General features: G+C 37.5%; 4 protein-coding genes across 6 annotated transcripts; 1 reads left to right on the forward strand and 3 right to left on the reverse strand.

Moving 5' to 3' along the window:
• Nucleotides 1–937: 937 nt before the first annotated feature.
• ucp1 (uncoupling protein 1) lies at nucleotides 938–5,323 on the forward strand. Its single transcript, XM_079462464.1, has 7 exons — nucleotides 938–1,206; nucleotides 1,900–2,033; nucleotides 2,592–2,799; nucleotides 2,992–3,189; nucleotides 3,465–3,566; nucleotides 3,993–4,173; nucleotides 4,682–5,323. Exons 2-7 carry the CDS (start codon nucleotides 1,908–1,910, stop codon nucleotides 4,794–4,796), a joined length of 930 nt encoding a protein of 309 aa, XP_079318590.1. The 5' UTR covers nucleotides 938–1,206; nucleotides 1,900–1,907; the 3' UTR covers nucleotides 4,797–5,323.
• Nucleotides 5,324–5,490: 167 nt separating this feature from the next.
• On the reverse strand, nucleotides 5,491–9,512 carry elmod2 (ELMO/CED-12 domain containing 2). 3 transcript variants are annotated; one of them, XM_079462461.1, is made up of 9 exons: nucleotides 9,382–9,512; nucleotides 8,012–8,159; nucleotides 7,637–7,665; nucleotides 7,423–7,520; nucleotides 7,138–7,267; nucleotides 6,845–6,978; nucleotides 6,676–6,744; nucleotides 6,452–6,585; nucleotides 5,491–6,327 (listed from the first exon to the last, which is right to left on the reverse strand). In XM_079462461.1, exons 1-9 carry the CDS (start codon nucleotides 9,448–9,450, stop codon nucleotides 6,170–6,172), a joined length of 969 nt encoding a protein of 322 aa, XP_079318587.1. In that variant the 5' UTR covers nucleotides 9,451–9,512; the 3' UTR covers nucleotides 5,491–6,169. The 3 variants fall into 3 exon arrangements, with proteins under 3 accessions (XP_079318587.1, XP_079318588.1, XP_079318589.1); XM_079462462.1 differs by lacking the exon at nucleotides 9,382–9,512 and adding an exon at nucleotides 8,640–8,729; XM_079462463.1 differs by lacking the exon at nucleotides 9,382–9,512 and adding an exon at nucleotides 8,426–8,617.
• Nucleotides 9,090–19,748, reverse strand: b3gnt2a (UDP-GlcNAc:betaGal beta-1,3-N-acetylglucosaminyltransferase 2a). Its single transcript, XM_079462460.1, has 11 exons — nucleotides 19,612–19,748; nucleotides 14,880–16,091; nucleotides 13,150–13,180; nucleotides 12,236–12,652; nucleotides 11,380–12,087; nucleotides 11,014–11,073; nucleotides 10,848–10,936; nucleotides 10,699–10,757; nucleotides 10,067–10,233; nucleotides 9,810–9,962; nucleotides 9,090–9,729 (listed from the first exon to the last, which is right to left on the reverse strand). Exons 2-4 carry the CDS (start codon nucleotides 16,084–16,086, stop codon nucleotides 12,586–12,588), a joined length of 1,305 nt encoding a protein of 434 aa, XP_079318586.1. The 5' UTR covers nucleotides 16,087–16,091; nucleotides 19,612–19,748; the 3' UTR covers nucleotides 9,090–9,729; nucleotides 9,810–9,962; nucleotides 10,067–10,233; nucleotides 10,699–10,757; nucleotides 10,848–10,936; nucleotides 11,014–11,073; nucleotides 11,380–12,087; nucleotides 12,236–12,585.
• commd1 (copper metabolism (Murr1) domain containing 1) lies at nucleotides 19,612–25,439 on the reverse strand. Its single transcript, XM_079462465.1, has 3 exons — nucleotides 25,068–25,439; nucleotides 24,085–24,372; nucleotides 19,612–21,824 (listed from the first exon to the last, which is right to left on the reverse strand). Exons 1-3 carry the CDS (start codon nucleotides 25,233–25,235, stop codon nucleotides 21,717–21,719), a joined length of 564 nt encoding a protein of 187 aa, XP_079318591.1. The 5' UTR covers nucleotides 25,236–25,439; the 3' UTR covers nucleotides 19,612–21,716.
• Nucleotides 25,440–25,652: the final 213 nt, after the last annotated feature.

Below are 25,652 nucleotides of genomic sequence, written 5' to 3' on the forward strand. Positions count from 1 at the left end.
CATCATCCACTGATGGTAATCTTTCACTCATAATACGTCACTTGAAGGTAAATGACCTGTTACAAGAGAGTCAGCAGATTAATTCACAAAGATAATGGTCCGGTTGGAGCTGGTGTTTTTTCTTTAGGGGGTCTTGCATAAGTTGAAAAGCTCAACAGGCCTCTTATCAGTCCCCCATGACCTTCAGTCACAAACATCACCGCTTCCCTCCTTCGCATCTCAGTGATTGACTCAGATAAACATTAGACAGGATCACACCTTCATGAATGCAGTGATATCAAACAAGCACTTCATTGCTTTTGAAGTGATCGGCCTCCAGTACTTAGAAAATGACACATGTTCAAATGAAATCCTGGAATTAGCCAAAATACGGCATTCGCTCTTCCTCCTATTAAACAGAAACAGGCATGTTTGTCATTTGGCCCGTACCACCCTGTAGTCACCCTGCCGTAAAGCCAATCATCTTTTAGACCTTAATCGACTCACCCATCATTGGCCGAGAGCTGCTTGACCTCCTTCGATGTATCTGCATTCCTTCAGTTTCATGAGATCTTGCTATTGTATACGAAGACCAAAACATTCCTACTTATTTTTCTATAACCTAAGCAATGTGCTGGTTTACATCAACTGCACTTTTTCTTTTATTCTTATTCTTTTTATATATACATTCACGTTTTAATCAATTTGATTGTTTCTTAAAATGTCAAGTTGTATTTGTGATCTTAAATCATATGCATTTTAAAGATACGTCGTATTTCTCTTTGTCAATCATTTTCTGTAAGCACTTTTGAATTGCACTTGTGTATGAAATTGAGACACACACTGTATTCCATTTTTTCAATTTTTTATTGTGATAAGCATGTTGTCCCTTTCTTGACCTTTGTGCAGAGGTTAATGTGAAATTTGTATGTAATCCACGTTAATATGTTAACATTACAGTTCGGGACAGCTTTGTTCGCTTACTGTGTTGTTTATCTGGATGTGGGATGTTTTGGACATTGGCTCTGTGTGAGAGGGTGGACTTTGTGTTGCCCAGTAATCAGTCCCAAAGAAACACCTCCCTGAGCAAGTGGAGGTGGAAAAAAAAGAAAACAGTCTGTAGTAGTGATATATAAAGAAGGACAGGATGACTGCTGCTCTCTCTACAACTTGAGAGTTCATGCTAAGAGCCCTGTCATACCATCAGACAGAGAAATCCATCCGCAGGTCGGTTAATGTGTCTGCTATTATTATTTGTAATGTAAAAATAATGATGTATAAATATATTTAAAATATTGCATTCTGTGCATAGAAAATTACATTGTTTAAATGTGTTTAAATTTAGTATTTTATAATGTAATAGAGTTTATATTTAAAACAATTTTACACTACACGTCTAGCTGAACTGATTTTTACCTTCTATTGGTGCAAATGTATGTTTTGTAAATCGGAAAGTCTTTTAACAGGCTTTAAAAGGGATAGTTCACCCAAAAATGTTAATTCTCTCATCATTTACTCATCCTCTTGTCATTTCACACCTGTATGACTTTTTTCTGCAGAACACATAAGGAGATATTTTGAACAATGGCGGCACCCATTAACTTGCACTAGTTTTGTGTCCATACAATAGAAGTGAATCGATACTGCTGTTGTTCGGTTACCAACATTCTTCAAAATATCTCCTTATGTGTTCTGCAGAAGAAAGAAAGTCATACAGGTTTTAAATTACAAGAGAGTGAGTAAATGATTTAAATTTCTGGGGGTATTATCCCTTAAAGCATTTTATAAATGCTCTTTGTAATGCAAATATAACGACACTACAATCTTCCATACATTTCAATAGCTTTAATGGTACGGCATAACATTTATTAATAATAATTTCATCTTTTCCTATCTCTCTGTCTATCTTTTGCACTCCAGTTGTCAGTATGGTGGGTCTAAAGCCATCTGATGTTCCACCTCCTCTTGGAGTTAAAGTTCTGAGCGCAGGAACAGCCGGCTGTATCGCTGATTTAGTCACGTTTCCTCTGGACACAGCGAAAGTTCGCCTGCAGGTACATACATCTCACTGACCTGGCTGAACATCTTAAGAGCGTCTGCTCGAAAATGCATTAATGGTTTGCATTTTATGTATAACCACGTCCTGACTGCCTTCATGACATTTATGATGACGTATGAGAGATTTTATTTAGATTTCACAAAAGTGTCTATGTTGATTAACTTTACAATAGTTTTTGCCTAAATACTGTTTATACATGACTTAAGCTGTAAATAATGAAATCAAGATTTTATTTGCAAAAACAGATCCAATTTGCAAAAACAGATAAATCTCAAAAATAGTTATTATATTAATTCTTTATACTTAAGCAAAACATCCAAACTGCAGTTTGATGGATATTACTTGAAAAGCACAATAAAAAACACGATTATCTAAATCTGAGTGATCTGTTTTTGCAAATGAAGTACTTTCAGGTTTACACTACGCTTTAAAGCTCCAAAGTATAGATAACTTAAAAGAACCTTAAAATGAAGGGTGTATAACATCTGTTTTCAGCACCCGTATGCTCTAACCCGTCACTATTTTTACATGTCTATTGTTTTCTTGCTTGTAGATCCAGGGAGAGAAAGCCACGACCGGAGCGGCTAAGGGCATCCGGTACAGGGGTGTGTTTGGGACCATCAGTACCATGGTGCGAACAGAGGGGCCACGCTCGCTCTACAACGGTTTAATAGCTGGACTACAGAGACAGATGGCTTTTGCCTCTATACGAATCGGCTTGTACGACAGCGTCAAGAGCTTCTACACAAGGGGCAAAGACAGTGAGTTGAAGAATTTTCTTGTTGTTCTTTCTGCATGGAGATCAAATGAATGATAAATCTCCAAGCTTCTCAGATTTTTCCTTGTAATCTCACAGAGGGTCAAGAATGTATCAGACTCAATGTATTACATTTGTTTCATCTGTTTGTCATTTGTTCAAAAGCGAGTTCAGTTTATTCGCTTCTGTTTTACAGACCCCAATGTGGGCATCAGGATCTTAGCTGGCTGTACCACAGGAGCATTGGCCGTTTCCATGGCGCAGCCCACCGACGTGGTGAAGGTGCGTTTTCAGGCCCAGATGAACCTGCAGGGTGTGGGACGGCGCTACAATGGAACCATGCAAGCTTACAGACAAATATTTCAGCAGGAGGGTCTTAAAGGGTTGTGGAAAGGTGTGTACCCAGAAATGACAGTTTTTGAAAGCAGCTACTGTTGTGTAAAATGTGCTTCTCATGCCAACCTCACAGAAAATTGGACTTAATACTTTATTTACTTAATACTAATACTGATACAATACTTTACTCAACGCAAAAAGGCATAGCATGCAAATATTCTGTAAAATGGGTTATTTTAGTCCTATAGATTAATTCTATAAATACAGTTATAATCAACACACTTTCTTTAATAATTCAAGAATGAAATTCTTATTTGTCTTCTCTGTATATAGGAACACTACCCAACATCACAAGAAACGCCCTGGTCAACTGCACAGAACTCGTGTCCTATGACCTCATCAAGGAAGCAATTCTTAGACACAAACTAATGTCAGGTAAGCAAATCAGACCGTGTTTCCCAAAGCAAATGAGAACGGCAAGAAAAACAAAAAGCTTGAATGATCTCTGATTAGATTAAAGCTCAAATACACTTTTTAGTGCCCTGCTCAGAGTAATTGTTGTGAAACATTTTGTAATGAACTGGTCTAAACATCTCTATATATTTTACAACCTCTTTCACTTGATAAGGGTGTTTCTTAATCTACAAATCAAATACTATGATATCAGTGCAGTTGAATGGGTTGTAAAATATGAGCAAAGGTGTAAAGGTACTTCCAAATACATAATACTGTAGGCTACGTGTGTTAAACCCAATTCCAGGAAAAATGTTGAAAAATAATGTTTGTGAATGTTTTTGACTTATTTAAAAATATTTTATTTTTAGAGAATATGTCTTTATATCGTGTTGTATCCTGTTACAGACACTCTGCCATGCCATTTCACATCTGCGTTTGGAGCCGGTTTCATCACCACAGTGATCGCGTCCCCGGTGGATGTCGTAAAGACTCGATACATGAACTCTCCTCCTAGTCAATACAAAAGCTCACTCAATTGTGCCTGGACTATGATGACTAAAGAGGGTCCCACTGCATTTTACAAAGGGTGAGGGATCCAATACTATCACAGTCACAATGATTTTAGTTTTGCATTGTACATTTTTATACTTTTTGCAACACATTATATATCGGAGTCCTGGTTTAATATGGAGGAAATTTCTTTGAGGAAAAAGTAAAACTTGACCCTCTCTGTGAAATAAAGGCTTAATAATCGAATCATGAGATCCTCAAATACTGAAATGAATTATTTTCTTGTTATGCACAAAAAATACTAAATGTTGGTTTCCTTAACATTGATTATAGTCTTTGAGATGGCCTCAGTAAATATTGAAGATATCGAGGTTATACTTTCAAAAATATTCCTATATTATGATCTTATGTAGAAAACTGTAAATGAATAACAAAAAATGACTTGAGGGTCAGGGGATACAATATATAGTTTTAACATATTTCCATTGTCTAAAACATGGAAAACAATGTATTTTTGCATTGAAATTAATTCTAGATTCGATTTTTTTTGTTGAAGAAATAAACTTTTTGTTTGTGCTCTTTAGGTTCGTGCCCTCTTTCCTAAGACTGGGCTCCTGGAATGTGGTGATGTTTGTATCATTCGAGCAACTCAAGAGAGCCATGATGATGTCCAGAAAAAGGCTTGAGGAGGCATCATAGATGTTTAACTGAAATCCCACTTTTAAACCCAAAGACTTTAAAACCTCTCTACATGACTGGAGTGGAATATGACTTCCAAGTATTTCATTCAGATTCAGAAGTTTAATAGCCAACAGTACAGGATGCTGAAAACAAGTCCTTTTTTCACAGCATTTTTTTATGTAAATGCATTCCTTATTCTGAAACCCATTCAATAGGAGAACTGATTCTTTAAACGCACAAATTGACACATGCTCTGCACCTCATCCCTTTGTGATGCTAATGTAAATAATGTTCATGTAATATTTATGTTTCTTCATGTTTTTAGTAATTAATCCTTTATATAGGACTATTTACTGTGCCATTTATTTGTTATACCCTTACCTGACTATGACCTAGGAAGTGAGACCGCCTGAAACCAGAACCGCATGCACTCATGTAAAACAAGTTAATTCAACTTTATAGTGAATGTGGAATATTCAAATGTTGTGTATGTAAAACACTGAGATTTTATTTTTCTCTATAAAATCTAATACCAGCTCTTGCAAGTTTGCTATATTATTGTCGGACTAAAATTCCATGGTTTGTTCTACTTTTAAAACCATTTCAATTTAAAATGCAATTAATTTAGTTAAACTCTTATTTCCTTTTCATCCAAACATGTCCAGTAAAACGAACATTTAAAAAATTGTCTTTAGTCTGATTTTATTTTTTTATATCAGGTATGATCCCAACACTATAAAATTAATTGTGTCGTCATGAATACAAAGTTATATTTTCAAAACCGCACACTTTTTAAATAACACAACACAATGTTACATAAACATTTGTGCATACAAATGCTTGTACTTTGGAATTGAGTTGAGGTAACAATATTCACAGAACAGATAACAAAACTGATTAGATTTAAATACTTAATTCTTTCCCATAATAAGACACATTAAGAAATGTGCAGATGTGTGTGTGGGGTTACAAATTTAACACAAACATGCAAAAGAGGTTGTATGCGCTGCATACAAGAGACATTTTGCCAAGGAAAAAAACATTATTATCATTGATCATCAACAGAAACATCAACTTCCTGAGATGGGTAAGTGTTGTACAAAGAAACAGGAATAATTTGAACACAATCAAATCGTTCAAGTGTTAATGGACTTTCCAATCAATTAACTGGAGTTTAAAATATTACTGTTAATGCACTAAAGTATTATTAGCATTACAGTGGACATTATACTGTTTCTGTTGTGGAATTATTGTGTTCAACATTACATGCACATTGTACTTTTCCTTACTAAAAGCTATTATGAAGTCAACAGAAAACAAATGTTCTCTTTCTTTGATTCTTTCATCGGCTGAAAAGCATAGCCACTCCTGTGTTTGATGTTTTGCAGCAGTCATTTTTGTGCGTCCAAAGTCAAGCTCAGCGTCACCTCTTGTGCCTGGAGTTGGCCTTTGACCTTGTCATGAAATTTCTCCCTGTAGCGATTGAACTCCATGATGCTCTCAGGTTCCTCCTCCAACCAGAACTTATCAAACTCGTAAGCCAGGTAACCTGGAGAAAGAAAACAAGTCATTCTGCGTTACAATATTGAAGCCTATTTTGTCATCAGTTAAGATTTTATTTACAGCAAGTTATAAAAATGACCTAAATACGTACAAACATTGTCCAGACTTACAATAGAACTCATGAAAGTGCTGCATTTGGGGTTTTCCACATACTGTATTATAAAAATGAGGTTTAGATGCTCCACTGCTCATTAAACTGTATGCCATCTCGGTTAGATTGATGCCGACTATGGCATACGAGTACCTGCAATAACAGAACACGCACCTCCAATGACCAGTCGTAACAAACACAGGTAACGTTTGATTGACCTGAACCAGCAGAATGTGGTCTTACCCGAGTTTGGGGTGATTTGAATGTGACAGAACCTTCCTGGCTGCATCCGTGTAGTTTTCACTGAAAAAACTGGACAAACAGAAGCAAACATTAACTTCAATCTGGAGAGCAATTACATCTAAATGTGACATCATCATCATCCTGAAAAAATTAAAGCAGCTCCACCCACACAAGGTTTTTGAGACCCAGCATCCCCATCCCTCTGAAATCAGTCTTCGGGTCATCGCCTTGGAAACCAATTCTGCACCACTGTTTTGTGATTCTCGATTCCAGCTTGTCTGAAGGCATTAACAACTCCCACAACTGGCTCAAAACAAACAGAAAGACTAAGCAAAATTAAACACTGACGCTCAAATCTATATAAAATTATCACTCTGGTTTAGTAACCCTTCACTGAGAGATCAGGTCAGCAGGATAATGCTACAAGGTTGTAAGTGGATGCCACTGTGATTTGAAATTTACCTTCAATAGCATCTTCTCATGTTCCTCCTTTTTAGAGTCATACACTTCTTTTCGTAATTCCTCAACTGCCTCAAACAGTTCGCTATATCCACTTATCTGTGACAGACTTTTCTGAAAATTCAGCTTAAACCTGAAAAATACAAGTACAGTTTTTTTCTGGCATATAAAACTAAAACCAGGAATATTGATTATTGACTATTTCACCAATACACAGTAGAATTAGTTTCACACTCAATTCTGTATCCCTCAAAGCAATGTGTGAAAATAAATTCAAAAGGGACTCACGTATGATCTTTCTGCACTTTGATTCTCTTTTCCTGAATTATTTGAGCTATCAGGTCCTCCAAGTCTGCCTCCTTCACAGATAAAGCTGATCGCAATACCTGATCAAACACAATACAAAGCAAACAAGAACAATTTGTGTACAGAGCGGCAAAGTGAAGAGTTCATTTAAATATTTAGCTAATTCCGAGATAAGAAAGTGCTTAAGTGTCCATACCTTGCTTTTAGATGATTTCAGAGAGTATTCTACAAAGACAAATAAGGACAACAGGTTTGCAAAGCTTATAAATGAGAACTCAAAGCCCTTTTAATGAATCATGTCATACTTAATCAATAATTTAATTAAAAGAGCAATTGTCTATTGAAAACGATTTTGTTTAACACACACACACACATATATATAGGGATGCAAATACACTCCAAAAAAGACAAAATAATTTCATTATAGTGGTGGTTCCATGCTTGCTGGAACTTGAAAAATGTGATCACTATAATCTGTCATTGTATGAAAAGGTGTGAATACATTTCAAAATGACATTATATATTTATATTGGTGTACGGAACTGGATGGTCAAACAACAATAATCTGCACCTATCCGTGATGTCCTGAGTGCTCCGGCTTTGCATTGTGAACAAATCCGCTGCAGCTCGCACGTTCCTGTCACCAGCCGCAGGAGCCATTTCATCCAGAAGCGTAGACACGAGGAGTAGAAACACTGCCAGATAAACCCAAACATCCTCTGAAATACAAGCGCAATGAGTTAGAAGTCTTCCTCATACGTGCATTATCCCACAGCAACACTTCGTGCATTCGCTGCAAAGAGGTTCTGCTGATCATTGCACTGAATGTAACGTTAACCAACAGTCACTCCACCAGGAATAATCATTATTTCTAATCTCGATCCAATAAGCTTCGTGTCAGCAAAGAAAGCCATTATTTGCACTGTTTATCATCAGAGCGCGACTGATAAATGAGATTACATTACAAATCAAGTCGGCACTTAACTCAACCATGATGCGTTATGAAAATCAGCTGGACAACACAACAACAGGTTACTCGCGCACGAGAGACACAAAATGAGCGTGACTACAACTAATGACGCAATTCATGTGACGACGACCCCGGCGTTTGTTCCGTTTTACGGCGAACTACGACTTGAGATGCTATGAATTTATTCAATAATACGTTTAACAGCCTAAAAACGGTATGAATCACTTACTAGCAGTTTCTTCCCCGGAAACGATTAAACTCGCTGCGCGTGCGCACAAGTACAGACGCTAGTAATACGATGCCACCACTGGGTGACACCGCAGACCACGTTAAAGGAATTAATGTTTTATGCTTTGCACTTTTGTTCAGTTTTTGTTAAAATCCACGCACAAACATACACCTTGTGTCTTTTTTCCCTAGAAAACGGTGCTTGTGTTTCTGATGACCTAAAATAAAATGCGTTCGTAGCCGCATCACAGTGTTTGATTATGACGCTGCGCAAACTAAAAGCGTGTTCACCACAAACACCATTTTCTGTTTTTGTATTTGGAATATTAGCCCTTAAGTGATTTCATAGTAATTTTAAAGTTTTATTCATCGTAATTTTAGAGTTCTTTTCATAATTTGTGAAACGTATTTATGTTAGGCGCAACAAACTATATTTCATAAAATCAAAACATACAGATAACTCTTTATATCAATTCATTTTTTGAGAGTCATGATTACGTGACCAGTCACAAATAAATATACAAAAACAAAAATAAGCCAAATGTCTACAGGCAGCAAACTCTCACCAAGGTATTTCAGATAACACATGCTAAGGCATAAAAAACCAATACAAACCATTAATCAACAAACCAAAACCAGTCACACACTTGGTGAAATATCATGCATTAAAGTGCAACTCCACTGATGAGCTCAGACAAAACTCTGTATGAATCAAAACTCATGTTTCTCTGCGTGTATTTTACTTCGGAATCCATCAGGGGGCGCCAGAGGGCTAAACCGTAACAATGGTAGATCCAGAGAGTGGAGGCCATCTTTTGACAGTCTCATTTGTGGGGGTGGTGGTGGGAGACTAGAAGGGTCAGCACCACCACGGCCGTCATTCTCTGTGTTGTTATTGTCTTCGTCATTGGCAGGCGTTCCAACGGTGCTGCATATGCTTGTTTTCTTGCAGCGTGGCAGGAAAATCCCTCTGTAGTATCGACGGTACAGAAAAGCGACCACCAGCAGTAACAACAAGATGAGCAAAATGAGCAGACTGCAGATAGCGTAAACGCCCTTGAGGACCCTGGGAGATGACGTCAAGCTACAGTCTAGAAAGAGTTGAGACAAAGCTTTGAGTTGCAACAAACAAGTTAGGCTATGTAAACTAGTAACATCCCTCTCCTCTTACCGGAAACGGCAGACTCCACGCAAACCATCCCAGCCGGCCCCTGACGAGCCTCATGGTAACCACGGAGACAGTGACAGGAATATGATCCGAACTGATTCACACACTCGGCGTGTGTGTCACACATCATCATGTGTGTATCACACTCATTGATGTCTATTCAAAAACAGACAAACTTACATAATGCATATTGTGGCAGATAAACTAACTAAAAACAACGAATTGTAAGACTTGTAAATGTATTTGAGATGTGGGAGTACCTTCCATAGACACTGAGGCTATGGTGCCCTGTACTTTGCTGGTTTGGGATTTTATAATCTTGCCTATTAGCTTCTGCATACCGGACCGAAGATCAGCATACATGTATTGTCCTGCAGCAGTCTTCTGAAACTGTGCCCACATGATGAACAAAACCCCCGAACTCAACCTAGAAACCAATCGATTGTCACCATATATATTTGAAGGAACGGTTCCACCAAAAATGAAAATTCTGTCTTCATTTACTTATCCTTAATAGTTACAAATCTGTATAAATTTGTGTACAGATATTTGGAAGAATGCTTGTGACCAAACAGTTCTGGCCACCATTGACTACCACTACCAGAGTAGAAAAAATAGCTTTATAAATTTGAACAAAATATATTTTGAATAATTTAGGATGGTAAACAAGTCTGGGGCACTTTTGACTACCATTGTATTTTTTCCTGCTATGCTAGTCAACTTTGGCCAAGAACTGTTTGGGTACAAGCATTTTTTTCAAATATATTGTTTTTGTTCATTAAAACAAAGAAATATATACAGATTTTGAACCACTCGAGGGGGGTAAATGACCATTTTTGTTTTTGGGTATACTGTCCCTTTAACTGCTTCATATCTCAAATTTTCAACTCACTTTTTCAATCTTTTTAAATCTAGACTTTTGGAAGCGAGATGCCCAAGCTCTTCTTTTATCTGCAAAGACCAATTTCAAATGCTTAACATTTAAAATAACTTATATTTTCTGAAAAGAAATTCAGAAAAAAAGTCATTGACATTACCCACCATGATCTCTAGAGGGGTTTGGAGGGAAGATAATTTTTCAAGGTGCTCAGAATCCAGGCTGACCTCCACAGCAACCTCAAACAAGAGCTCTGATTGGACAGACAATGCATACATGTTCAAGGTACATTGTGATGTTACAATGAAGCATGCAATCCTCTTTTCTCACCCCCAGGTAAATGAGTATGTTCGGTGGCATTTCTAATGGTCTGTTGGTTCGGAGTTTTTTCTGTATAATGAAAACAACAGTTAACAGCATGACACAACAAAAAACAAAACGTAAAATTTGAACATTTTGGTGCAATTCGTAATCTTATTCCCATCATAAGAAATTAACTATTGATACATACCTGTAATCATATTTTTGATGACTTTAATCAATTCAGTGCCTTAGACAAAACTGTCTGCATTTAGAGTAGTGACATTACAGTAATAAAAATATGGGGAGAGAAATGTCTTCATAGACTGATATTGGTTTTGTTTCATAAAAATGACTATGATCAGAGTTAAATGTTGGTTTAAAACCATACTCCACCTTTGGACCTGCGCTGCAGTTTAGGCTGTCTGGGAGCATTAGTGTCCATAAAGACAGGGGGTGTGATATCCCCATCTTGTACTCTCGTCTCCATGGCAACATCATCCACCTGTCCCACCCTCACCCACCGAACTCCCCCAGCATCAGATGCCACCGTGGCTCTAACTGCCCCAGTTTTACCTGAAGAATGGGTATATACATCCATATTCCTGCGCATAGCTGTTGGGGACCGAGCAACTGGTTTAGTGGCTTTGGTCTCGACCGGTGGGCTGAGGTACATGTCTGTGATCTGTCTGTAAGCAGGCTGGTATTTTGAGCGAATTTGGGCCAATCCATCTGCTGGCGCCTCCTGCTCTCTCGGAATTGGAACGGAATTATAGTCGTAATACGCATCATCAGGATATTCAACATCACTGCTGTAACCAGAGGTCAGAGTTGAATTTGTAGAACTTGCAGATACTTCTTGGACTCCCCCAGAACTCTTTTCCCATGGTTGCCTATTCTTAAATAGTTCATTGGCAACTGATGTGGACTCAGTCTGAGAGAAAATCAGAGGATTGGTCGGACCACGAGAAGTGGTCTGGGTATTCAAGCCTGGCAGTTTTATATCTGCTGTGACGCCTCTCACACCTGGTGGGGCATTTGTAACTGCATCGGTTTCCTGTTGGCCACCATTGAACGCTTCCTCAATCACGTCTAAAGGCACTTCTGTCAGGAGAAACACAAAGATTCTGCTTATGCCAAATCAACACTTCATTTCATTCAATGAAATCAAAGATTTAAGTACTACAAATATTAAATAAATACTGGGACAGTTAATGGACACATATGAGGCTTTCCTTTGACAACTGCTCACCTTCATACATGGGGTCAAGAGAATCCAGAGGTCCAAAAGCTTTGAAACGTCCATAAAACCCCCTGTACGGGGTGGGACGGTTGCCATCAATGAGAAGCACCACCTGAACAGTGTTGGACACCGACATGTACTGTGCTTTTCTCCAACATCTTTCCAGTATTCTCTGCCCACCAGCAGCCGCAGGAGACTCATCAAGGTGGATTTGATCACTTTTCATGTGACAAGCCTCCGAGGGGGTAAAGTCCTCCAGGTACAACTCCACACGCTTCTCAGGGTGCACCTGGATGGTCCAGTTGCACCAGACGGGGGGGTTGGAGCAGAGGTAGTCAGGGGAGAACAACTCACCGCTTTCACCGTGGAGAACTTGGTGGCAGCTCCGGAGGGCAAAGAATGCGTATTGGTCTCTGCCTCCTCCAGCTGAAACATGTGAATTAATAAATATATCGCTTCTGAATCTGGGTCAGTGAAGCAGTAATAGAACAGTTCTAAAATGTAATAATAGGACTTTTAAATTATAAGAATATTTAACTTTACATCAAGCAGATGCTCTTATTCTAAACATATGAAAAAATATCCTAAGAATCATAAATAATTTTGCACCCATTTAATTATTAATTTGACTAAATTTAGTGCCTATATGAAACATTTGGACAAACATTGTTTTTGTCACAAGACAAACGTTTTTAGTAAAAAACCTCGACTAGCCACTGGCCTGTTACATCTTCTTAACCAAATATATAATGTACCTTAGGATTCATTTACAACGAATATTTCTTATATCACGTAACGTTACAACTATACTCCGAATAAGAAACACATACAATCTATCGTGATGTGATGCATTACATTGTATGACCAATTCTCATGTAACAACGTAATATCAAAAGTATACGTGTGGACTGACAGCGGTTTACCTGCGGATGACTGGCCGTGATTTCTGTTTATCTGCCAAAAACAAACAAGAACAGTAAGATTTAATTTGACCAAAAGCTTGTTTTGTAGCTGCTGATAGATCCATTTACTCACCTCCACACCTGTCACCCAAAGTGTGAAATAGATTAATATGAGAAGACTGCATTTACACAACGAATGCCGCCACGGCATTTTAGGATTATGATTGTAAACTTCGTGAATTGCTATCAGTTGCTTGTTTCAAACGAAAAACGGAGGAAGCGCCCAACCATCACCTGTGTTATATCTGTAATCAACAGAACGGGGTGTGTTGTCCAATATGCGTCGCTGCGCAGAACGATCGGGATGTGATATTCAAGTACCGCGAGAGCAATTCGAGAGCAGACTACTGCGTATGCCTGAATCAATCTCGCGATTTTGTGATGTCATAAGCCGCCTCATGAAGTCCTTTAATTGCGCATAACTAAAGGGATGGCCGCACGACCTAGTACACGCGTCTCTTTTCGTCCAACAGATGCCGCTGTTTCCCTACATATTGAAAGTGCTAATGCTGCGTTCCAGACTTTAGATGGAAAACGTCAACTGCACTTAATATATTTTTCAGTTCTCTTATTTTTTTCAAGGTATTACAGTAGCAATGTTGTCAAAATTAAATAAGTCAAATGCATACAACTTTTATGGAAAGCCTTTCTCAGGTAAACATCAAGGATGGTTAAATATTATCATTCTTTATGGTCTGATAGAATTGTCCATAGTATTACCTTGTTGCACATGGGAAAGTTTGTTAGGACGGTGGTATTTTTGTAACACACTTGTCCAAATCGAGATGTTAAATAATACATTTAATTGAATATTATAAAATTCCTGTTATAAATTTAACAACCAAAATCATAACCTGCCAATGGTAAATTAACCTAATACTTAATAAATAAAAAATAAGTTATGTTTTAAAATACTCCAGCTATTAAGTATTCCCTGATAAATGATTAAACACAGTACAATAATTTATAAGTACTGTGTGTATGACACAAAAAAAGCACTGGATGATTAACTTAGAAGTGTTACAGACACAAACTAGGTTTTAGAAGTTCACAATAAATCATGTGAGCTTAGCAGAGTTGTAGCGCAATGGGAATTTTCTAGACTTTGAACTGCAGAATCTCATATGGGTTGTGTGTGTTGCAGTATAGTATGTTGTTCTATAACCGTGGCCCAAAGTTCACAGGTCCGTGTGTCTTGCATAATTGATAGAACATCTGTTATCACTATTGTTTTCATATAAATTGTGTGAACCATATCTTTTGTTTAGAGCTCAGCTCTTTTTTTATACAGATTTACACAGATTTACAATTAACACACATAAATAGGAATAACAATTCACATTTCAACATAAAAAGGACGCAATCTCTAAAAAAGGACGCAATCTCTATAATTCTTTATCGTCATATAAACATCCTGATGTTCATGTATCACAATAGGGCATTGCACAGTATTAGTGATGAAATGCCGAACTGTATGACCTATAAAGAAAGTTCTTCACAAAGCTGAGACTTCATGGTAAACGTGAAAATAAAATTGCCCTGTTTAGTCTCTTTAAATTCTGGTCTTATTATAGTGTTAAGAATAATAATAAAATGATTTACAGTAAAAAATAAAGTTTGTGTCCTGCTGTCATTTATCTTTAGAAAATGACATGCCGTTTTTCAAGGACCTTAAAATGTCTCTCACTCACAGTGTGTTTTGGGGTCATTTATCCCAAACCAGATCTTAATCATCTCCTGTGGCGTCCTGGGATGCACCAGCGTCAGGTTTTTATAAGCACAAACGTTGTCTTTGTATTTCTCCTCAATGCCAAAAGTCTTAAAGCCAGTGTGTTTCTCTGGCACTAAACCCAGTCTCCTCAAACACATCCCAGTGTACACATCATCAATTGGGTATAGAGTGACCAATCGTGAGACCGATCTTAGTCGCATCCCTAAATTACCTGAGTACAGGTAACCTCCCCCACCCGCATAGGGAGGGTAACCCCCCACAAACACGCTCTCGGGGATATAATACTTGAGTTTTTTGTCCCGATGAGGTCCAGCATTGGTGATCACATCTCCAATGAAGAGGTCTGGTGAGCTGGTCGCCGTTAAGTTACGTAGATATTCCAGAATGTGGTGTGTATTTACAAAAACATCATCGTCACCTTTGAAAACGTACTGGGCGGAAGAGCAATTGGTGGCAAACCATTCCAGAAAAAGCACTTCTTTCAATGTGAGATTAAAGAATGAGTCACGATAATCCCACTGCAACACATCTCCGTGCAACATGGCTTCATGCTTGACCATATTTGACAAATCTGGAAAGTGGTCCGTCGCAGCAGTATTGCCAAGGAGGAACACAGTGGTGATGCGATGGTCGTCAAGGAGACCGGCACGACCCCATGACTCTCTTATGGCTTGCCGTCGATCGAAATGAGGCGCGATGGACTTTATCGCAAGTAAGAGGAAGGGCGGTTTCGAACACACGCTGGATACATCCGTTATCAGAGGGAATGACCTGCAGTCCCTGTACTGCAGGAAGTCTTTAAAGCGTTGTGGAAGTGAACTAAAGTCTTTTATTTGAGTCATCACTTTATCATCTCGCTTGCAGGAAGACATGTGACTCGTATTCAGCCAATGAGGGATTCCCGGAAAGTCGTGGAAGGACTTGCTGCCATTGGCAAGGGGCAGGAAGTAGACGTCATCCAGACGTTGCTGCTCATAGTTCCAGATGGGTGACATGAACTCTGGCTTTTTCCAGAACCCTTTGGATATAAATTTTCGCTCCTTGTGGTTATTCTGACCGTTGTTCCGGGACACTGCAACCAACATGTAGATGAGGACGTTGGCCAGCAACAGAGTTCCAAGCAACTTCGTCATCTTCCAGATGCTCTGCATCTTGAAGATGCGCATACCGCCTGCAACCACAAATAGACACAATGTTCAATTTTAGGTTAGAGGACGATCAAGGACCAGCTTTTCTTATTTTAAGATAGGAAGCTTGTTAGCGGCTGGCCTCTGGTCATTGCAGAGGAGTGTAAGCTGTCTACAGAAGATATTACAGAAACAGAGTTGACATAAACCACATGACCTGGGAAATGGAGAAACATGTCATTAGTCAAAACCTGTTATACCACATCCCAACGTGTTTTTTAAAAGACAGTGTGCAAAACTAAAGCACATGAACATACCCAAACCCTAGGCAGTGTCAAAGGTCAAGCATCTCTCAACTCCATCAGTTCTAATCTATTCAATCAGAAATTTTTGACAATCTAATCAGATTCACCAGTGAAAATAGTAAGATTTTTTTTAAGTAAACCATTTGAATGCATTACAGTGATAATCGGGATGAAAGTGACCCGGATATGTTATAAGGTATCACAAATCTTTTACATTTACATTTAATCATTTAGCTGATGCTTTTATCCAAAGCGACTTACATATGAGGAAACATTGGAAGCAATTATTACAACATAGGCAACAAAATACATAAGTGCAAAAATATTAATGTAAGAACACTTAAAGTAACAGTCGGTCCATGACTCACAGCGAGTACATCGGCAGGGAAAGTCAAGGGCGAGTTCCATGTGTAAATCCGACCTGATGCGTTCAGCATTTCTCCTCCTGCGATCGAACCTGAACAGTAAGGGAGGAACCTGCTGCATATCAGCCAGTTTTCATACCTAACCTAGATCTCCCTGTAGACGGCAGAGTCAACCACACTTTCTGATCTCTTCTATATTTACTCAATCTAACACTCTCCCATTTTGTCTTCTAGCTCAGATTTCTGAAGATCAGTCTGAATTTCATCAAGCTGTCACATGCTTTCCTTCTCTCATACAAAGATCATGTGTTCCACATGACACCAATTACAGACGTGCAGCGTCAGTCCCTTACAGACTGCAGTACACCCCTCATTGTTGGACAACACAATGTTTTATAACGTAAATCTTGACCCCCCCCCTCCCAAAATTTTCACGACGTAAAGCAAATGTTATCAACGCTCTCCATTTAACTGTGCAAAATCCCATTGCATAACGATTGCGTAGAGATAGAACAAAGTCTTAGAAAGATGTATGTGAAGTGCTGAAGGTCTGCAGTGACCCCATAGATTCAATTTATGTTGCAACCACATATTTATTTTAATAATAATAATAATAATAATAATATTAATAGATATTTAGGATAGTAGGTAATATAATAAAAATAATTGGGAACAACTTACCATTAAAGCCCATCAATATTTATGTCAGTTTTCAGTTGACACATTTTCAAGAAAATAACAACTACAATCTTCTTTATGACTCATTGATTTTATGAGTGTAGTCGAAATGTAAACATTGGTTTGTAAATTGCGTACTTAAACGGAAATGCTAGTTTCCTTTGATACATTAAAATGTTGTTTAGGGATAAGGTTTTGTTAACTTGTCCTGTTATGTTAGTGAGTTACCTGATTTTAAACATGCATGATGATTTTTGACACACAACTATAATTGAAATGTGTACGTGGAAACACACCAGAATCTCTAGAACAACCTTCCCCTCATTTGTCCTTGTTTGATTAATAATAACCTAATCGTAGGACAACAAAATCTGGCACAGTGTGTTTTGCATACTGTCATACAAATCTAATTTACTTAATTATGAAACAACTCTACAGTACTTAAGTCGTACAGTTATGACAAGAAGACCAGACAAGACCGAATCAATTAACGTAATGACTAGGCCTATAGGCTAACAGAAAACAATTAATAAAACGTTGTTATTTGTATTTATAATAGTATACATTTTAGTTAAACCGTAATTAACCTTAAAAAGCAAAATCAATGAATTAAACGTCTATTTGATCAAGACATAATTTACAATTGTTTGTCCCTATTCCGCTTAAAGACTGCTTGATACTCGACGCATCCGCAAATTCGCTTGGGTGCGAGCGGCAAATATGACGTCATCGCGGAGTTGGCAAAAGTTCGCTTTGAGTGCGTGCGACCTCGTTTCGGTGTGCAAGGCTATTTTTTAAACTGCGCGCGGCATCACATCCTAAAACGAAATAGGGGGATACGACTCTAGCCGAGCAGGCAAGTCTCAACGAATAATCCACGCAGAACAATGCAAACTCTTGATGAACCTTTCACTGCAGCCATGGAGTGATTCACTTTTCCCTTTAAACTATGTAAAAAATTTAATCTTTACATTTTTGGAATCATAACATAAGCATACTTGCTCCACCACATCTTTAAACCTGGAGTTGCTTTAAAGAAGTTACAAGAATTCAGCACTTTGACTTCTGTTCATGAATAGTATTTGACATTTAAAAATGACTTATTATATTATATTATTATAAAAATGACTGATATTATATTTATACAATATATAAATATATTGTACATAGTATATTGCAACATGTAATGCAGCATGCTTTATTTATAATACATTTCAGTAACAAAGTATTACATTTTATATCTCTAGTGCTATTTTCTTCTTGGAGTATACAGAAATATAATTGTAATAATTAATTTAATTATTAAATATAATACTTCGATAACATCGGATTCTTCATTTCAATATTTGGGATGCATATACATGATAATGATAAATGTATTAGTAAATTAATGTCACGCAAATACCTAACCAAGACTCTAAGGTACCTTTATTTTGAAATGTATTCCACCACAAGCGGGATTCGGTCAGGAAATAGCAAAGCGTTTCGTATCTAACGAATACGCGTTTTTACTAGTAAAATTCAATTGTGGTGCTCTGTAATTATAATTTTTACAAGTAAGAAATAAATTAGAGAGCTCTCTAATTCAGTTGTTACTAGTAACAATTGAATTAGAGAGATCTGCAATAAAGATTTTACTAGCAAGTATGAAATTAAAGAGCTCTGTAATTCAATTCTTACTAGTAAAAATGCAATTGCAGAGCTCTCTAATAATAATTGTTACTAGTAAAAATTGAATTATAGAGCTCTCTAATTTAATTCTTACTAGCAAAAATGCCACTACGAGCAACGCTGGGGACAATTTAAGTAAATTCGTCTTGCCATAGGCGACAGCCAAATTCCTGTAAACAGGCCAATAATGACGTATGTTTCCGACTGCTTGCAAATGGTGGATTAATTTTAGAGGCGTGTTAGCGTAAAATTAATGACACGCCTCAAATTAAATGCGTTTCGGCTATGGCAGCGGCACACTCCGCTGTAGTGGAAATACACAAGCCGTGTGTCGCATCTAATCGCGCCGTATAGGGTGTATGGTTTTTTTCAATGCTGAATAGAGCATCAACGGGAAATGTATTTTAAAAACAATTCTTTACACTACTTTTAGTTTAAATAAGCATTTGTATAGCAGTTTGCTAACCGGTATCTTCTCAGTTTTGCAGAAAATAAACGTTTGGGTGATTGAATTTAATTGTACTGTACGTGCGCGGTATTCTCACCTTAAAAATGTCCGGTTCTTCAAAGACCCATCGTCATCTTTTGGTCTCAATCCGAACGAAGGAGCTGTTGGTGTTGTTCATTCTTTCTAAACATGTAAAGTCCAGTTAAGAATATCTCTCAATAACTCGAGTAGAGCTGCCAGGTCACTCCCACTGAATAGCCTGAGCACCTCCCTATTAACGATATAGGCTACTTACTGTTACCTTGATATTACAAAACTTCAATTTGCAAGCATTTGCTGCATATAACCCTTATAAAAAAGATTTTTCTTTGCTGTTTTAAATAACAAAATGCAAAGAAATCGGTCACACATCCACCGCACATTCTGGAAGAATTAGTGAGTGACTAGAGATCAAACCTTTAACTCTATAAACAAACACCAGGTACTTTACATATTGTTGCATTATTTTATAAAGTTTTTTGTATTTTGCTTGTTTTTAAATATTTAAGTTAACACTAGAATTCTATACCAACAATAAAACCGGAACATGGAGCAGCGACACCGATTGTGTTGGCTCTGTACAGCCTCACTTCAGGCCAGTATAATGAACAGATAATACATTAATGTGACCACAATGATAACTGTGTCTAGTTTACATACTGAGATGTTGAATAAAACCCTTGAAATCTTATAATGGACAAGAGGAGCAGACAGACAAAAAGAATACAGTCCACAAGGCTTCACATGCCTCACATGGAACCAAGGCACCAATTACACCAGTATCTTCTCATCTGATTAATTATTGGGAGTAATTGATGGATGCCCACCTTCTGTTGAGATTTTTATCACACCCCGTTCCTTTCACAGACAGATAGAAAACATGAAAGTACAGAAGTCCAACTAGAGATAGGTGAACTATCATAATAAACACACAAGAGTGGTTCACGTCCAGAATTTTACACCTTTGAAACCCGCAACACATCTCAGGTTATGGGAAGATAGTGTTAAATGTGTTTAAATATTCAGTCATCTTCAATATTTAAACAGGACAGGTGGTTTCACAAGTTATAACTGACACTTTAAACAGACATATACTAAATGATACAGAACATTGAAGAAACATAAAAAAGGTATAAAACTAGTCACCCACTTTAGAAGAATGCATTATAGAAAATGTTTGGTATCCTTTTTAAAAACGGATATTTAACCGAAAAATTTATACATTCTTCGATAATTTGTCAGAACACACAAGATCATGTCAGAACACAAAAGATATATTGAAGAACGGTGGTAGCCAAACAACATTGGGCCCCACTGATTTCCATTGTATACAAAACCACCCAGTAATTTCTCAAAAAATCTTCTTTTGAAAATAATTTGAACCATATTTGTCAACAAACCAATACTAAGACGAATCTATTCTGAACACGTTATACTCTGCTTCTTTAAGACTGAGGTAATTCTCTGAGGTAATTCTCGGGCAAGTCAGATAATATACTGATAAATGCAGATTGCAGTGATAGTATCTCTCCAGTTCCTGGAATTAAACTCTCAATCTTCAGGCTCATATAAAAGATAACAACACAACAAAACAGATGTCTGAAACAATTTACATACTGTTATTTGAAAGAGAGGGCCTCACATAAGTCCTTGTTTAATAATTGTTTTTATAATATTAGTAATTTATGAAATCTTTACAGAAATGACTATCAAACTGTATGATCAAATTTGTGGGCTCACTATTTTGATATAATTGTTCTTAACGTGATCTTAAAAATGAAATGGACAACTTACATTTTTAAGTGTAACACGTGCAAAGACTCGGTTGTTGTTAGGATACAAAGAGAGTTTGTAAGACAAGACGACTTTGGACACGCCCACTTTACATGTATTATTCATGTTGGTGTGTGTGGTTTATTACTTTAATGTTATTACCAAAACTAGAACATAAAGCTCAATGAGAGAAGAACAAAATCAGCGTTGAAAAATAAAACATAATAACAGTTTATGTTTTTAGTGGTGTGTTAGTTTCACAATGACAAATCTTTGACAATAAAGATCATTATTCATGCAAACCTGAATGAAGCAAACCTGCATTTACACTTATACTACTATAAACACACAAAGACACACATGCCCACACACATTCAAGCGCACAAGGCTCTAGCTATGGTGCACAATTCTGTCGATGCTTTCTTGAAGTTCCGCCATCTTCTTCAGGACTAAATTGACTTTCTGCTCATCCAACTCCAAGCACATAAACTCAGAGTTCTGAAGTAGAAAAGAAGAGACAAACAATGATCATTGACACTGACTATTAACTCTCTGTTATGCATCTTAAGGGAACAAACTATGATACTATGTACAGTAACCCTAAACTGCAGACAACATAGTTGGGTTTTAAACGAGAAATCTGCATTCACATGTTATAAGTAATGCTGACACACCTGTAAACAACCTGCATCAACACAAAGGTGTTAGATTCATGACTCACATTTACATTTAGTCATTTAGCAGACACTTTTATCCAAAGCGACTTACAGATGAGACTTGTAAATCACTCTGAACATACAACCAGCGGGCTAGATTTGCATTCAGGGACACAGGCGTTATTTATTTAGTTATCTGTCATACTTGATTGAGATTGGTCAATTCTCTTGCACTCTTTTTGTTGTATAACATGAAACTTGCCTCCTTGCTTATCATCTCACATAATAAATGTTTTTCAAATAAAAAATTAATGTCAATTTATTTAGTAACTACACAAACATTGCACCATTTCACAAGGCATCATTGTAAAATGATCCTGAAAGGTAGAAAAAGCCAGAATAACGTTGACTTTGTTGTTTAAGCTTCACAAAAAGTGTAGAGATATTTTTTATTTGAAACTAAGACAGATGCAGGGCTGGGTATCAATCCAGAAAAGGACCTCAAACAAATAAGTTTGCATTTCTATCACGCTGTGGAGACTTTCTATAGACTTTTGTGAGCTTATATTTTCTCCCTCTCCCTACCCCTAAAGCCAAATCTCAAACAAAACCTTTCAGATTTGTTTACATTGCAGTATCTCTGTATCTGGGTAGCTGACAAAAGAAACCTAAGAAATAAAAAAAAATCTCTCTTTTGCGGTTTTATTTTAGGAACATTCATATTAATCATATAAAATAGTATATTATTAACAGTTTTTATTCTAATTTTTGCGTTCACACCACAACACAAGGAAGGATTATTTGTCAACTACAAACCTGCACAATACTGTAGGTGCCTTTACAATTCAATAACCTTGCCGGTATATTTGGGTAAAACCTGATCCAAAACACACGAACGATAGCACACGTAAACATTGACATGTCTAATCACTTTTTCTGTAAATAGAAAGATGTCTTAGTTCTGCAGTAATGAATGATTCTGCAGTCCTGCTATTCTCCGAGCATGAATCACACTGTGTAATGCATCTCTCGGCACATAGTGGATATGATGTGAAACAATGAAAGCACTTAGACAGGCAAACACAGGCAGAAAGATGAGTGAGAAAACTGAAACCCACTTGTAAATGTGCATTTCAAAAAGAAAATAAACCAGAAAAAAGGCCTAATGCCATTCTGCTCTCCAATCAATGAGGTTACCTAATAACTTAGTCGGTAAGGAATGGGATATCAATTTGAAAATAAACAAATAATTGAGGATATATTAGCGGTGTAATCAGGGCTATTATTTCTAATGGGTTTCTACTTTCTAGAAGTCTGACCACTCTACACTCACACTATGACATCTGAGGAAATGAAGACATATTAAAGCCTCGTGCAGAGTCTTCACTTTTTTTAGATACACACTTATATTGTTAGTAAAGTTTTTCATGTGCCTGTCTATAACTATTTCACCATCTTCTGTGAGCCTTTCAAGGGGTAATCGTCCCAAAAATGTCTCATTATTTGCTCACCATCATGCCATTCCTACTATGTTTGACTAAAGTCTTAAAGTCTCTGATTTAAATCTTTCCAGAAACAAGTCACATGCTTCACTATACAATAAAACAAAAGATCCAACATGTTCCAACTTTTGCAGATGTGCTTGAAATAATTTCTTCATTTTTGGAACATGTCTCTACATATTTTAGGTTGGTTTGATAATGGATCTTAAATCTTCTATATACCCCAAAACAATCACAGAAATTCTGAAGTGTACTGGTCTGGATGCATTTATGAGTTAATCTCACTATGCCATTTTAGCTGATGACTCATTTAAAATGACATTAAATGTGGCAATGCAACATCTGTAATTTGTGGCATAAATCATTTTTATGACTGAAACGTTGATTATCATAGCTTAAAAATGTAATACATTTCATTTTTATACTTTTTTGGACTGTCTGGGACAAGGTTACGAAATTATGAACGCGTGGCCAAAACTTTTATTATAATCTCCATAGCCAAAAGTTAGAGTTAAATGCCGAAATGTTAAAGTTCACTCAGTTTAAAATAACACATAACCCACTAGGACATTAAATAAACTTTCCATCCGTTCATCTCACCTCATCAGCACGACCAAGCTCTAACTCCACCAGGCACACAGGGCTGTTCGACAGCTGCCCCCTGCTGGAGGAAGTGTGCAGGTCCACCCGCCACTTCAGGCCCCTCAGGCCAGGCTCCCAGCGGCTCTGAGACAGCAGGCTCTCTCGCACCCGTGCACGGTGGGCCTTCCAGAAGCGTGACAGAGCGGCTACCTGCTCCGGACTCAATCCACTGGCACCCTGCTTACGAGTCTGTGCTATGAGAAAAGCTTCAAGCTGCGGCTGGTCCATATCTGCAGAAGCAATGGACTGAAGAAAGAAACATTGAGAAACAGATATAGAGAAAAGATAGGCATGGGCTTGAGGGGAGGTCAAAACTGGACTTAATATGGCAACAACAAAAACTAGTTTAAGTGGTCTTAACTGAAAATAAATTGCCCTGACATCAACATGTCACTGCCATATGTTTTGTCTCAAGATGCACACCAGTTAAGTTTGTATAAATGTCATTTTAATAAAAGCAAATGACATACCCTAATTTAACTGAGACATAGCCCTGGACTCTTGTCTTAAGATAAACCTTGTCTGTGAAACCGGACCACGTTTTAAGTCTATGTTTTTGTATAAAACAAAACAACGTTTTTTTATTTATACGTATGTCAATAAGTTTTTTTGTGGCATGAAAATTGAAGAGCACATGATGTGTATTTTTGTACTATGTCATTTAATTGTATACATAATATTTGCATACTGCAAGAGCACAAGTTGTAGAATATTTAGCAAATGGACATAGAAAACTGCCGCCACCTTGAGGAAAAAGATGACACTTTCCCTGCATTTATTTCAAGATTTAAAGATCACTTGATAAAGTGACAAAGACAAACTTCTGTCTAAATTCACTTCCCATCACTTGTTTTACAAAAGCACAAAGTACAATTTGTATTATAGTGAGGCAAACGCTTTAAGATACGGTGTATAATCACAAGGAAGTTGAATGATAGTACCTTTAAAAGCGCTCTCATCTTCTCGTGTAAAGCGTGAAACTCATCCTCTTGCATCTCTGCATAAAGCTCATTTTTAAGCAAGTCCTCAGTGATGTCTGAGTTTCCGTAATAAAACCGTTGCGTGATGCCATTCAATAACGCGCTAATGCATCTCTGACTGTCCGCCATGGTGGATGTTTACAGGGGCGTCATGTGATCGACGACACGTGTCCTGTTTGATCGTCCAATCCGCGTTCGCCTTTACATCCTTCTCCAACAGAGCCTTTGAAAAACAGAGTTGCGACCACTGATTTATTATATAAATAGGCTTGTACCTTGCTTCACTTGAAAATAAGACGAGAGTTGGCGCCTGCAGTAAGGGGAGGATGCAACCGTCAGCAATTGAATTAATCGCGTTCGCGTTTTTTTATCGCATTTTTCTTGGGCCAACCGATTTTTGAAGTGAGAAATGTTTTAAACGTATATTAGACAAAACATCTACCATGTCACATGGCTCTGATGTCATGCTGACGTGTGCCAAACAACTCTCGCGACGGCGAGGCGGACTGGCCGATGAAAAGAACGATGGGAAACGACTTGCTGACT

The sequence above is a fragment of the Barbatula barbatula genome (assembly GCF_947034865.1).
Source record: "Barbatula barbatula genome assembly, chromosome: 8".
NCBI classification, from domain to species: domain Eukaryota; kingdom Metazoa; phylum Chordata; class Actinopteri; order Cypriniformes; family Nemacheilidae; genus Barbatula; species Barbatula barbatula.